The following is a 13,364-nucleotide window of genomic DNA, read 5'->3' as shown; positions in this document are numbered from 1 at the left end:
TCTCAAGTCTACTATGATTGAGTAGAAACTTAGGATCTCTAGATGAATGATCTAAAACTAGTAGACTCTGACAGAAATTTGTTCCAGACACATCCACCACTGCTGTAGTTTTCATCACTCCCCCCAAAGTAGGAGGCAGCTTCATTTAGCATTTTCCAGTTAACTGGACTATGTTTTGAAGGAACATAGGCACTGCAGAAGGAAGGGGGGCTGATCCCCTCTTGCTTTTGCTAATAGAGGGAGATCAATCAGCATAGCCCCTCCTTTGAATTTTGGACTTTCTTTCCATCAGTAATTCTTCAATTGCCCTATGGAGTTAAGTTAATTAAAAGGCTTTTCTGTTATTTCTTTGCATCCCACTGGCAAAAGTAAAGCTAGGAACAATTATGAGACTGAAAATGGCATTCCTCTTTTTAGAAGTATTTCAAATACTCATTTGTGGAGCATCCTGAACTAATCAGTATGATTTTAAAAAAACAAATTCTGATCATCAGAGGCTTTAAAACAAGCAAGAAAATACCAGGGAAAGACATTGTGATGCATGAATGTAACATCAGAACCTTTTAAGTTTTTCATCATGTTTTCTTTTTACCATTATTTGTACAGGATTATTTCTCTGGTGCATTCTGTACCCTGGATAATGTTTGATCCTGAGTACTAGTTTATTTGTAGCATATTTCACACACCTGTGTCTTATTTCACAGAGGACCTGCAGCTTTGGAGGCTTTGACTTGACTAATCGCTCATTGCACACTGGAAATAATCTGGATCAGATGGTGAGTTTTAAATATAGGTTAAGATATAAAACTACCTGGATTTCCTTATTCATTTTTACTGTGCATCATGATGGTGGCATTTATACTAAAATTAAAGTACACTGGTGACTGCCATGGTAGTATATCTAAAGTCCAGAAAAATAGCATCAGTTTTCTAGTGGTACAAATTGAGCTGATCCTCAGCCTTTGGACTGCATCATACTACACTACATGTTCACAGTTGCTTTTCTACTAACAAAAGTATGAAAGGTTTGTCATATAATAATAGTGACTGCTGATTGCAACACCCACCTACAATAAATTAGCACTAAAGTGTATGTTATGGAAATACAACTTGAATCTTAGCTTTTTATGGATGAGGGAAAACAGAATCAGCCTGAATCCAGAGAAAACGGAAGTACTTGTGATAGGCTCCCCAGGTCCAGGTTTGGAAATTTGTCCACCTGTCCTGAATGGGGTCACGCTCCCCCTGAAGGACTCTGTTTGCAGTCTGGGGGTGCTCCTGGACTCGTCGCTCCACCTTACATCTCAGGCGGATGCGACAGTCAGGAGCACCTGTTATCAGCTTCGGTTGATACGCCAGCTGCGACCCTACCTGGGCCGGGGGGACCTTGAAACAGTGGTACATGCTCTGGTAACCTCTTGATTGGATTTCTGCAATGCGCTTTACATGGGGCAAGCCTTGTACCAAACCCGGAAGTTGCAATTGGTTCAGAATATGGCAGCAAGGCTGGTCACTGGTTCTCTAGGGCCAGCCATATAACACCGGTACTTAAAGATCTACACTGGCTGCCTATTCGCTTCCAGGCGCAATACAAGGTGTTTGTTATTACCTATAAAGCCCTAAATGGCTTGGGCCCAGGGTACTTGGAGGACTGCCTCTCTCCATACAATCCGCCTCGCACACTCAGGTCGGCCGGGAGGCAAATGTTAAGAGTTCCAGATGCTAGATATGCCACCACTGCACAGAGGGCCTTCTCCATCTCGGCCCCTAAACTCTGGAACTCACTTCCCGGCGAGCTCCGCTCAACCCCCTCCCTAGACCAATTCAAAAAAGGGCTAAAAACATTTCTTTTCCAGCAGGCATACCCCTAATGCCCTGATGTAATACCTGCTCCCCCTCACTGTTGTTATACTGCTGCTATACTGTTGTTGTTATATCATGCTAGCTTGGAATTGATATTGTTATTTTTATATTGTGAATTTGTGAATTTGGGATGTATTTTGACTGATGTTATTAATGGATTTTATGTGTTTTAAGATTGTATAATTCACCATTGTAACCCGCCTTGATCTATGGAAAGGCGGGCTAGAAATAAAGCTATTATTATTATTATTATTATTATTATTATTATTATGTTTTTATTAGTTTTCCAATGCAGTAGTGCCCATTTAGATAAAGCGTAGGGTTTTTTGTTTTTGTTTGTTTGTTTGTTTGTTTGTTTTGGAGCTTTAAAAAAGCATTTACACCTGAATTTCAAAGAGGTTTGGCACAATGTCCAGGAGCACTCCTGCCTTTCCCTAAACCATGCGGAAAACTAATGGAAGTTTATGGTGTGGAGGCAGAAGCATAGACCTTGTTTAAATACACTGGGTGATTCTCAATATGAGACCTCCAGTTTTCACCATGCCACAACAAAACTTTTTTTTGAAGGTTTAGTACAAAAAATACCCTGGCAGTCTGTTTGGCAAGCAGCAGGAATGCACAATCCCATTCTTGTTTATCTCATAATTAAATCACAAATTGCAATCAACCTTCTCACTGCTCAAAAGCATTATCTCCTTTTCTCAGCTTTCTAATTTGCTTGATATCATGTTACACTTGTGTGTTTTTGTTGTTGGTCAGGAAATGTAATATGGGGACAGGTGAAAATAGAGTGTTACCTAGGCAACTGCAGGGCACCTTCTTTTCTTCTATACTTGTCAGTCAGGGAGATGACAAAAATCATCTGTACCCTCCCTTCTGACACCTGTGATTCATGACTTCTGCATGCCAGACAGGATATTGGCCAGGAAGATCAAATCAGTGAGAATCATCCCTTCCTCATCACTTGAGAGAATCCACCCAGTGAATAAAGTCACATACCTGACATAAGTCAAACATAACTCAGACACTGGAGTTCATTTCTTACCATATGATCTGGAGATAGTAAATAAAGCTGAGACAAGTATTCTCTAGTAAGAATGTCAAGCTCAGATTTCTTGAACTGCACAAGTTTCCTTGAAAGGTCCCTTAAGTCACCCTTTTTCATGGGCACATACAGTTTCACAGCAGTGGGGCTAATTCGCAGTAGCAGCACCACTTTTCACAGCTAGAAGCTGTCATTTTTATTTTCCGTTCTTGTAGAATAACATTAAAAATATTTTACCAACTGCTGAGAGTAGCACAACTGACCTGCATTTGGGGAGGGGGTTGCCTCTCACCTATGTTTTGCTAGGTCCCACAGTAGACTTCCAACAAATGTGGCAGATATAACAGGGAGGGCCTATTCTTGGTTTAAATTTCCCTTTGATTCCTTGTGGAATAATTCTTTCCTTCTATCTTTTTGTTGCCCTCTTCTGTTTCTTTGAACTGATTATTATAGTTTTACTTGCCTCTGTACCCAGGTTGCTGAACAATTGTGTTCAGAATTCTGACCCATTTACTTTTGTTTCTTTTCTATCTTGAAATAGTGGAAAGATTTCATCTGTCATCCTCCAAGACTGCCTCCTTCTCTTTTTGGCCACAGATAGAGTCATTTGGCATTCTTCCCTGACATGGTCCAGTTATTCTGGTTTCTTGTCAATTAAGCATAGTAGTAGAAATTGGTTCCTTACATGGTCTTTAAATTCTATAAGGATAATCAAATTAAGATGTAGAGGTAATTAAATTAATATTGGAATATACTAAAGAATTTTTTAAAAAATTAACCTGTGCTTTATGGACTACAGCAAAGCCTTTGATTGTACAGAAAATTAAAAGCTATGGATCGCTCTTAAAGAAATAGTGGTGTCACAATATTTGATTGTCCTGATGCAAGAGGTTATGACCTATACTGAGGACATATACACTTTCACCAAATAACATGTTTTTGATATATGCAAATACATATATTGGGGAAAAGTGTACACACTCAAAAAGGTAGCACCTCAAATGTGATGGGCACTGCAGCAAAAAAAAAAGGAAAGAGGAGCAGTCCATGTCCTTGTGGTACAGTATAATATGCATTATACTAATGGTACAGTATAATATGCATATGGTACAGTATAATATGCATCTGGACAAAAATGGAGAAAAAGATTGGTTTCCAATTCTAAGGAGGCCAGGCAAGGCTGCATTTTATTATCCCATCTGTTTAATTTGCATGCTGAAAACATAATATGAAAAGCAGGATTAGATGCAGAGGAAGGAGGAGTGAAGTAGGAGGAAGAAATATTAACCATCTATGATACTCAGACAACATCATACTACTAACAGGAAATACCAGACTTGGAATGATTATTGAAGCAAGTCAAGGCAGAAAATTCAAAGGCATGTTTATAGGTGGAAAACAAAACAATAATAATAACAATAACAGCAACAACAACAACACCAAAGATAATGACCACAGAGGATTTACATAACTTACAGTAGATGTTGAAAACATCAAATAGTTCAAGATTTTACATACCTTTGCTCAATCATTACTCAGAGTGTAATGTCATGAGATCAGGAAAAGATTAGGACATAGAGAAGATTCTGAAATGTAAAGATATATCAGTGAATATTAAGGATAGTTCATCATATTTCCTCTTTCTGTATATGGATGTGAAAGCTGGAGAGTGAAGAAAGCTGATAAGTATCATTCTTCTAAATTCTCTCTTTTACCTATCCTTGGAGCTAACTTTGTGATTACACTAGGCATTTGTTGAGAGCAGTCAAGGGAGGATTCAAGTTAAATCCATGGTTCTGTTACTAAAAGACATACTCCTTTTACCCACTTGCATGCAAATCCTTTTGAAATCCTGAACTGCCACTGCATGATTGTGAGTGTGAGAGGGAAATGGGGAAAAAAAATCCCAGCTGGAATACTGGCCAGATGGCTGGACTTTCCGGGGAAAGGGAGAGGTGTGGTGAACTGCAGCTGCAGAAGTCTGGACTTACAGAACATTCAAAGAGGTTCAGATATTAACTGGATAGCATGCTCACACTGGAGTTTGGACTCTTTCCTGTCCTCTGTTTAAAAAACCACAAGAACTTTTTTTTATTATTATCCCTCTGTCCTCTCCTTGGAACGCAGGGTTATGCTGTGAAGTTGATTTGCGGTAGGTTCTGGGACAAACAGAAGTGCATTAACTTGTGGAATTCACTGTTACAAGTAATGGCCACTAGCTTTGATAATTCTTAAGGATTAGTCAGATTCCCAAAGGATATGCTTGTCATTAGTTATTATCCATGGTAACAAAACAGAACCTCTTTATTCCAAGACATTTTAGCATTCAATAGCATATGTCAGAGTCTGCTTGTTTGATTGCTTTTGTTTTCTATTTGTAGCCTACCAGAGGCAATGTGGGAATGGAACATTAGGCTTCATAGATCCTGGTCTGGTACAGCACAGTTCATATTGTCATGTCCCAATAGCCCATAAAGGTTTTAGCTGCATTTCCATTGATTCTTTGTTTCTTTTTTGCCCTCTCTCCTTTCTTCTAAGGGTTTGATTGAGTTAGCACAATTTCCTTTTTAAAAAACAGAGAAGGAAACGAAGAATCCACCATGAATCCTTTGCTAAGTAAAAGGTGGAATATAAATAAAACAAATGAAATTAAAATAAAATAATTCATCCTCTGGATTAGTGTACTTGCAGTGAGTTTTAGATGAGACATATATATGTAAAGTTTGCTGCCACCTATATTACGAAGAAAGATGGGTTAGAAGTCCATGGATATTGCCTAAAATCAACATGGATTGCCATTTTCAATATACTAGTTGTGTTCAGATATTTATCCATCATAAGTCTGTAGTGTGAATGGGCCCTTAGTTTATTTCAGAATATGGATACTAGTCAGTATCCATACACCAAAACCAGCATATGAAGGAAGGAGGGAGAAGGAGAGAGAGGCAATCATCTACAGCTTCATAACAATCACAACTTCACAAATATAGATAATACGCATTGACATAATTTCCCCTATGAAATGATCCATGGGGGTATGACAGAAAATACTCCTGCAGAAGCGAGTGCTACTGGAAAAAGTCTGTTTCTTGCAAAGTCTATGAAAGTTGAACCAGAGGCCCTTTAACCTGTTGTTGTCTCCTTCAGGTTTGTTCTGGGGCTCTTAAGAAACTGGAGGCTGGCAGATGATGTTCATTTGATCCTCCCTTTGTTTTACAGGGAAAGGATGGTGACTTGATTTACAAAGAAGTGATCAAATCCCCTTCCACTTCTCGCATATCCCTTGGTAAAAAGGTGAAATCTGTAAAAGAGACCATGAGGAAAAGGATGTCTAAAAAATACAGCAGCTCCTTGTCCGAGCAGGTATGCAAGTTTGGTCATTTGCTTGCTTGTTTCAAATGAAACAGCTGGATGTTTTACTTTCTAGCATAAATATTCAATGCACTCTTTGATAACTGTGATTTTAGACATCATTGAATGGTACAACTGCATCACTAGAGAAATTTCTCAAGGGAATTCTGTAGTAAAGCAATCCTTTCAAAATTATTTACAGTGAAAAGAACTTCAATAAAATCATAAAAGGATGTTAGGATTGAGTTAGGACAATAAAGTATATGATTTCATGCCATATGCTGGGTAGTTCACTGGCCATGAACAATGAATAGCTTTATATACCTTGTCCTACTTCTCTAACGATGTCAGTGGTACTCCTGTACATGTTCTGAATGACAAAGTTCTGTGCATCTTACAATAGGTTAGTTCAGTTTATAGACAATCAAATTACTCTCAAATTGACACTATATTTACTTGTTTAAATGTTTTCCATAGCTTGTTTTGCTGATATTTTAATACTTAAAATATATGTATTCCCCCATATAGCCAGAAATAGTGATTTGTCTTAAAATAAATACACACAAATAAATCCCTGTAATAAATTCTGCAGGAACCAATGGAAGTGGGCATTGTCTATGGCCTGATACCTGCTCATAGTGAAAAGTCTTCCATGAGTTAATATTTGTTACTGAACTTATACTGGTAGAATGTCTGAGTCCAGTGAAATTTGTGTCACCCTCCCCATTGACCTTCAAGACCAGCTGGAAATTTGTTCAAAGTTGGTGCTCAGGGGCACAGTGGGCTCATATTGGGGGGGGGGGGGGGGAAGGAGAAGAAATTCACATAACAAAGATTGGATTCAGCCCATTGAGAACCAGTGTGATGTACTGGTTTGAGTGTTGGAGTATGACTCTGGAGATAAGGGTTCAATTTCCCACGCAAGCATAAAAAACTCAGTGGGTAACTTTGGGCAAGTCACGGTCTCAGCCAGAAAGGATGACAGTGGCAACCCCCTCTGATGAAATTTGCCAAGAAAACTTTATGATAGCCTTGCCTTAGGCCCAAGTCAGAAATAACTTGAAGACGTATAGAAACACCAAATATAGGATATACACTAGTTCATATAATTTCAACATTGTCTATCACCATATGATAATTCAATAGAATATCATATTAAAATAATAACCAAACATTAAAAGCTGCTTCCTATTTAGCCAGTTAGTTGCCAGAAGTCAACCTGAAGGAAAAGGTCTTTGGCGGTTAAAGGTCTCCAGGGATAGTCTGTCTTCCCTTGAGAGTCTGCTTGTAGTGTTCTTGTCCTGAGGTCTTTTCACATTAGATCAGGGTGGACCAAATGTAGCCTATGACCTCCCCTGAGGTGCATGGGGCATTTTCCTTGGCTTAAAAGTGTGTGTCAGGAGGATTGCCTTGACAGCATTTGGGAGCATTTTATGGCAATACTTAAAACAAAATTGAAAAGGTGTACCCTCCTATGTCTCCTGCAGTCATAATGCATCCTGCTAGCCTCCCACGGTAGACTGCCTCTGCACTAAAGATTACGGTGCTATAATTTGTCTGCCATGGTTTGATCCACACTGAAACACGAGCCTCAGGACTCCATAGAATGCAGCCTTGGCTGTTAAAGTGGATTAACAGTTGTGTAGTGGAGAAAGACAGGATGTAAGTGCAATCAAGAAATAAATAGTATGAAAGGGCACTTGTGTGTATGTCTATGTGTGTGCTGTTTGCTTTCATATCATTTCTGATTTAGGGCGACCCTAAGACAACCTATCACAGGGTTCCCTGGGAAGTTTCTTCAGAGGGGGTTGCTATTGCCATCTTTTGACGCAGAGAGAGTGTGACATGCCTAAGGTTACCCAGGAAGTTTTCATGACTAAGCAGAGGTTCAAACCCTGCACTCCAGAGTCATAATCCAATGGTCAAACCACTACAACCTTACTCTCAGTGTTTTAGCCACCAGCTTCTGTTCTTTTGTACCATAACTATCTAACAAAGCTTTCCCTAAACCTGATGGCTTTCCCCACACCCACCCTGGCTTCCTGGCCTAGATCGTCCAGCAACTCAGCTTTTAATACATTTGTAATTTGCACATCACTCTTGTAAAGTTGCTTCACTTGTTTAGTTTGTTCCCCAAAACCTTCCACATGACAAGCAGTAGATCTTGGAGCTGGATCTCAACATAAGGCGGAGACTGATGCTTTTTGTCCTGCTGGTAACCTCAACAATGGGAATTGGTAACTAGAGGAAATGGGATCTCAGAGTTCCCATCGTATCCCTATGGGGGACCTCAGAAACACATTCTGCAAATTCCTTCACCTGAAAATTAACAGTGCTCTTTTCTGTTCCTCAGTGTTTGGAACAGAAAGCATTTGTAGAAAAAATAATTCTGCATTAATTTTAAAAAAAGAGTGACAGTGCAAATGCTACTGGAATTTCTGCCCTATTAATAATAATCTATAAAAAATATGTATGTATAGAGATTTTGTAGCATGTTTGAGACTAACTAAAGAAAGAAGTTGCCAGCATGAGCTTTCATAGACTTAAGTCCTCAGATACATTCGGTGGAATAGATTTAAGTCTATGAAAGCTCATGCTGCCAACATCTTTCTTTTAGTTAGTCTCAAGGGTGCTACAAGACCTCTCTACATAATGATTCTACAGACTAGCGTGGCTATATCTTTGAATCCTATAACAATATGGTCATAGAAGCTGCTTCCAAACATAGGAATCAATTACTGGGAGGATCCCAGTGTCATCTTTGTTTTTCTGTGACACAAAGGCCTCTATCAAGTCCCTATCCCCAGTAACTGGACATGGAACAAAAAAGCAGGGTCTGTAGCCCTAAAATCTGTGAATTCTGTTTCATCCATCAGTCTTTGCAAATGGACATGGCATTCCATCAGACAGATTTCTGTTCCGTAATTAATTCCCTCACTGCAGAGTTCTATATAGTGGAACTTTAAAGTTCATTCTGAAAATGTATTTTTTCAAGCTGCTTTTTCAGTTTCCTTTGGCTAAATTCAATTTTCCAAGCATGTTGCATTTGGCAGGCATCACTCAGTTTGGTTTGCTGGGTTATCAAAATACCCAGCACTTTTTATTTTCATTTTTTCATCAGTCTTTCCACTTGAACTAGATGCCTAACAAGTAATTGCTGGCAGGCAACCACAAGCATTGGCATCATCTGCATGAACAGTTTCCATTGATTAAATATCGCCCTCTAGAGGACTGTTGAATAATCAGGAGGCTGCACGGCACTATTACTAAATAAATATTCAGGAGATGAAAGCTGGTCGTTGAAAAACAAGAGCATCACAGCATATATTTATCTTTATATCCTCAAATATCAATTGGAATAATATTCCCAAACCAAATGCAAGTCTCTGGTCCCTGCATTTTAATCTTTCCATTCTTATCTCCAATGACATGAAACTGATTTAAAGCCAGAAGCCTTCCAAGGAGGGCTGTCACTTTGGTAGCCTGTTTGTTCACTGTCCTATCATAGTGGGTGCGGAACTCTCTGTCACTGCTTTTCAGCAACAATAAAAACTGTGGCCATGTCTCTGCACTGATATGAGACAGTCTGTCCATATAGAATTCATTGTGATTTACCCTCATATCCCTGATGGCATCAGACCCCCAGTATAAAAATAAAATTATTTGTTGTGTTGCTCAATGGTGGCAATATGTTAGAACAGCCATTGCTCAAGGAACAATTCTACTGAATCACTCGTACAAAAATCCAGTACAAGAGCTATAATAAAAACTTATGACCTCTCTTGACTTAAAAAACTGAGTACTACAGTGTACCCATGTCATACACGGCTTTCAGCATATACGGATCCCCCAGGTAAGGGAAGGGCGCACTGTATTATTAACACAGCCAAGTATTTGCAAATGACATTCCTGATAATACAAGTCCATCTTCTCTCTCTCACTTTATCATCATTATTAATACAATTATTAATAATGCTATTATTATTACTCAAAGAAGAGCAGAGTAAACCCACCTGAATCAGTTGTAATGGAAACACTACTGATTTAACTTTATAAGCAGAAATAAAGATCACTTCCTAATTTACTTTAATGCATTCAGAACAAACTGATAGTTCTGCCAATTGCAAGTCTGATCTTGTCTGTTTTTTAAACCTCTGTTCCCAAGTTCTGTGTAGAGGCAATTTAAAAATGTTAATCTTTCAGAAACCAAGTTTAAAAATATATTCTGTCTTCATACGAACACTGAACATTTTACATCACACAAGCATACATCCTCCAGTTCAGCAGAATTTATTTTCCTTCCCTAATCTCCAAAACAGATACTGAAAGTGCACAGAAGCTGTACTGTGACAATGACTTCACTGAGTATTAGTCTGTTTTCAGGGCCAGGCAAAATTCAAAGTGCTGATTGTGACTTTTAAAGCTATACATGGCTAAGGTCCAGATGATTTGAAAAATTGTATCTCCCCCTAAAGTAGGCACAAACAACTGGAGGGAGCTGGGAGGAGCTCATTAACCCCCAGGAAATCTTGGAAGGGTGTGCTCCCTCCAGTCCTAAAAATGTTTAAAAGTCCCTAAATCCCCCCCCCCCAACACCATCTTTCTAAAAAACAGGAAGTGGCCAGGAGTTTAATTCTTTTTTTTTAAAAGGCAGCCTCCTCTGGGCCTAAAATCCCTCCAATCCATCTGCCTTGGTCCAGGCCTTAGAGGGAGAGAAGAACCACTGGACCTCATCCCCTTTCCCTCCATCATTCCCTTCTCCTTTTGTTTCGTGTCTTTTAGATTGTAAGCCTGAGGGCAGGGAACTGTCTGATTAAAAATAATTGTAAGCTGCCCTGAGAGCCATTAGGGCTGAAGGGCGGGGTATAAATACCTAAATAAATAAATAAAATGGTGAGAAGGAAACAGGGTGAAAATTCCCCAAGGCCTCCATTCTCTACAAAACAGAATGGACGCTACCCTGTTTCTGCAAGTTTGCCTGTGACCCCTCTATAGGCATCTTCATCATTTTGATATCAATTTTAGGATTTTTGGAATGGATAGGATGGACATAGAATACATGTTTTCATGGTCCAATCTTGGAACTTCATTTGCCCACAATAATAGTGAGTTTCTCATTTCAATTTTTGTTTTAGAAGGATTCATTGCAAGGACATTTATAAGATACTGGCAGCAAAAGTGTTTAAAATGGAGTACAAGAAGTACAGACATTAGGAAAAAATGGAAGGCACTTTTCTATTAGCAATCTGTGGCTTTCGTTCTCAAATTTTCTCTGGAGATTTGCTTGATTTGTGGGAAGATGTTTCCTGATGACTCTGCAGCATGTAAATAACAGGCTTTATTCAGATGGTTTGTGATGGCATGCCTGTGGAATATCCAACAATTCTTGTATATCAGCAGGTTTATTTTAATTTCTCACTGCAGATAGACTCAGATATTGTACCATCTTATTTTCATATGTTGTAATATATCAAACAAATTGCTCTCTTTGCTTCCAGAATGTGTGCATGTACCCACATCCACCTATGAGCATTAACTGATGCTATTCTAACTGTAAACAGTTCCCAGAAATTTTGAATCTGTCTTGTTCTTGAGTGAAAAAAACAAGGGGAAACAATCCCCATTACCTTTTATATAGAAGATATTTGCTTTATTTACAATTTTCATAGCTGAGTTGCACTGTCAGTTAAATTCATTTTAACACCATATGCATGAAAAAAGAATGTGCTATTTATTCAGTCCCAGCTGTATATTTCCATGACTTCATCTGCCATTTAATTTACAGTATGTTAACTTTTCATAACCATCTTCAGTAAACTATGTATGTTAAAGTGTACAAAAGCACCACAACTTTATCAAACAAAGAAAAACAGCAAAATCACAAGTAAATACTAAACTATGAGCACTACAGTCAAATGAGTATTTTACTTTATTGCCTAGTTTGGCTAGAACTACTTTAAAATGGGGAGGAGGAGTCACCCATATTGGTACAGTGGACCCTTGTTATGTGCTAAGGTTTGGTTCCAAGATCCCCCGTGGATAACAAAATCTGTGAATGCTCAAGTCCCATTAAATATAATGACATAGCATAATGGTGTCCCTTATAAAAAATGGAAAATCAAGGTTTGATATTTGAAATTTATATTTTTTTTGAACATTTTCAAACCATGTACGCTTGAATTCGTGTATAAAAAATCCCTGTATAAGAAGGGCTGACTGTATTTGAAAAAAATATATTCTCATATCTAAAAGCTTCTGCCTCATTTACACTTACTTGGGAGTAAGCCTCATTGAACACTGTGAGTTCATGCCTAGGATGGCTCTTAGTAACAAATGTCTTTAAAATAATGACAAATTATTAAACTAATTATTTGACTACAGATTTGAGGAATGAAGGAGAAAGCTATAATCTTGGTTTTACAGCAGGTGTAGAAATCATATCTTGCAGCTTAGAAAGTTTAGTCAGCTTCAACCTGGGTCGTTATAATTACCATCACATTTTTAATTCATTAACAGACCACATCAAAGGCATTTAAAATAAATTTTTAAAATAGGTATTTGAAGACAAAAAACATACCTTAAAAATCATTTAAATTTTATCTACATAACTAAATAATCCGGAGACACGGGGCGCGGTGTTATCAGTACACTGATGACACCCAAATAGTTTTCTCTGTGTCTCCGACTGATGCAATAACTAGGGATGGCATCTCTCCTCTTAATGCTTGCTTGGAGTCGGTAATGGGCTGGATGAGGGAAAACAGACTCAGCCTGAATCCAGAGAAAACGGAAGTACTGGTGATTGGCTCTCCTGGCCCGGGTAAGGAAATTTTTCCACCTGTCCTAAATGGGGTCACGCTCCCTGTGAAGGACTCTGTTCGCAGTTTGGGGGTGCTTCTGGACTCGTCGCTTCACCTTACTGCTCAGGTGGATGCGGCGGTCAGGAACACCTGTTATCAGCTTCGGCTGATACGCCAACTGCGACCCTTCCTTGGCCGGGGGGACCTTGAAACCGTTGTACATGCTCTGGTAACCTCTCGATTAGATTTCTGTAATGCGCTTTACATGGGGCAACCCTTGTACCAAACCCGGAAGCTTCAATTAG

The 13,364-nt window shown here is 38.8% G+C and overlaps 1 protein-coding gene across 3 annotated transcripts in view; it reads left to right on the top strand.

Annotated features, from left to right (window-relative positions):
- SASH1 (SAM and SH3 domain containing 1) overlaps positions 1 to 13,364 on the top strand; it is a 194,619-nt gene that overhangs the window by 156,537 nt on the left and 24,718 nt on the right. For all 3 annotated transcript variants that reach the window (XM_089530224.1, XM_089530223.1, XM_089530225.1), the window contains 2 exons: positions 705 to 776; positions 6,128 to 6,271. In XM_089530224.1, coding sequence (XP_089386350.1) covers positions 705 to 776; positions 6,128 to 6,271 — 216 coding nt within the window. The remainder of the gene's footprint in view (positions 1 to 704; positions 777 to 6,127; positions 6,272 to 13,364) is intronic.

This window comes from Sceloporus occidentalis, unplaced genomic scaffold (assembly GCF_023333645.1).
Source record: "Sceloporus occidentalis isolate IW3139 unplaced genomic scaffold, rSceOcc1.0.p SCAF_6, whole genome shotgun sequence".
NCBI lineage: Eukaryota > Metazoa > Chordata > Lepidosauria > Squamata > Phrynosomatidae > Sceloporus > Sceloporus occidentalis.
The sequence above is the reverse complement of the archived record's forward strand: the minus strand, read 5'-3'. Positions and strand labels throughout refer to the sequence as shown.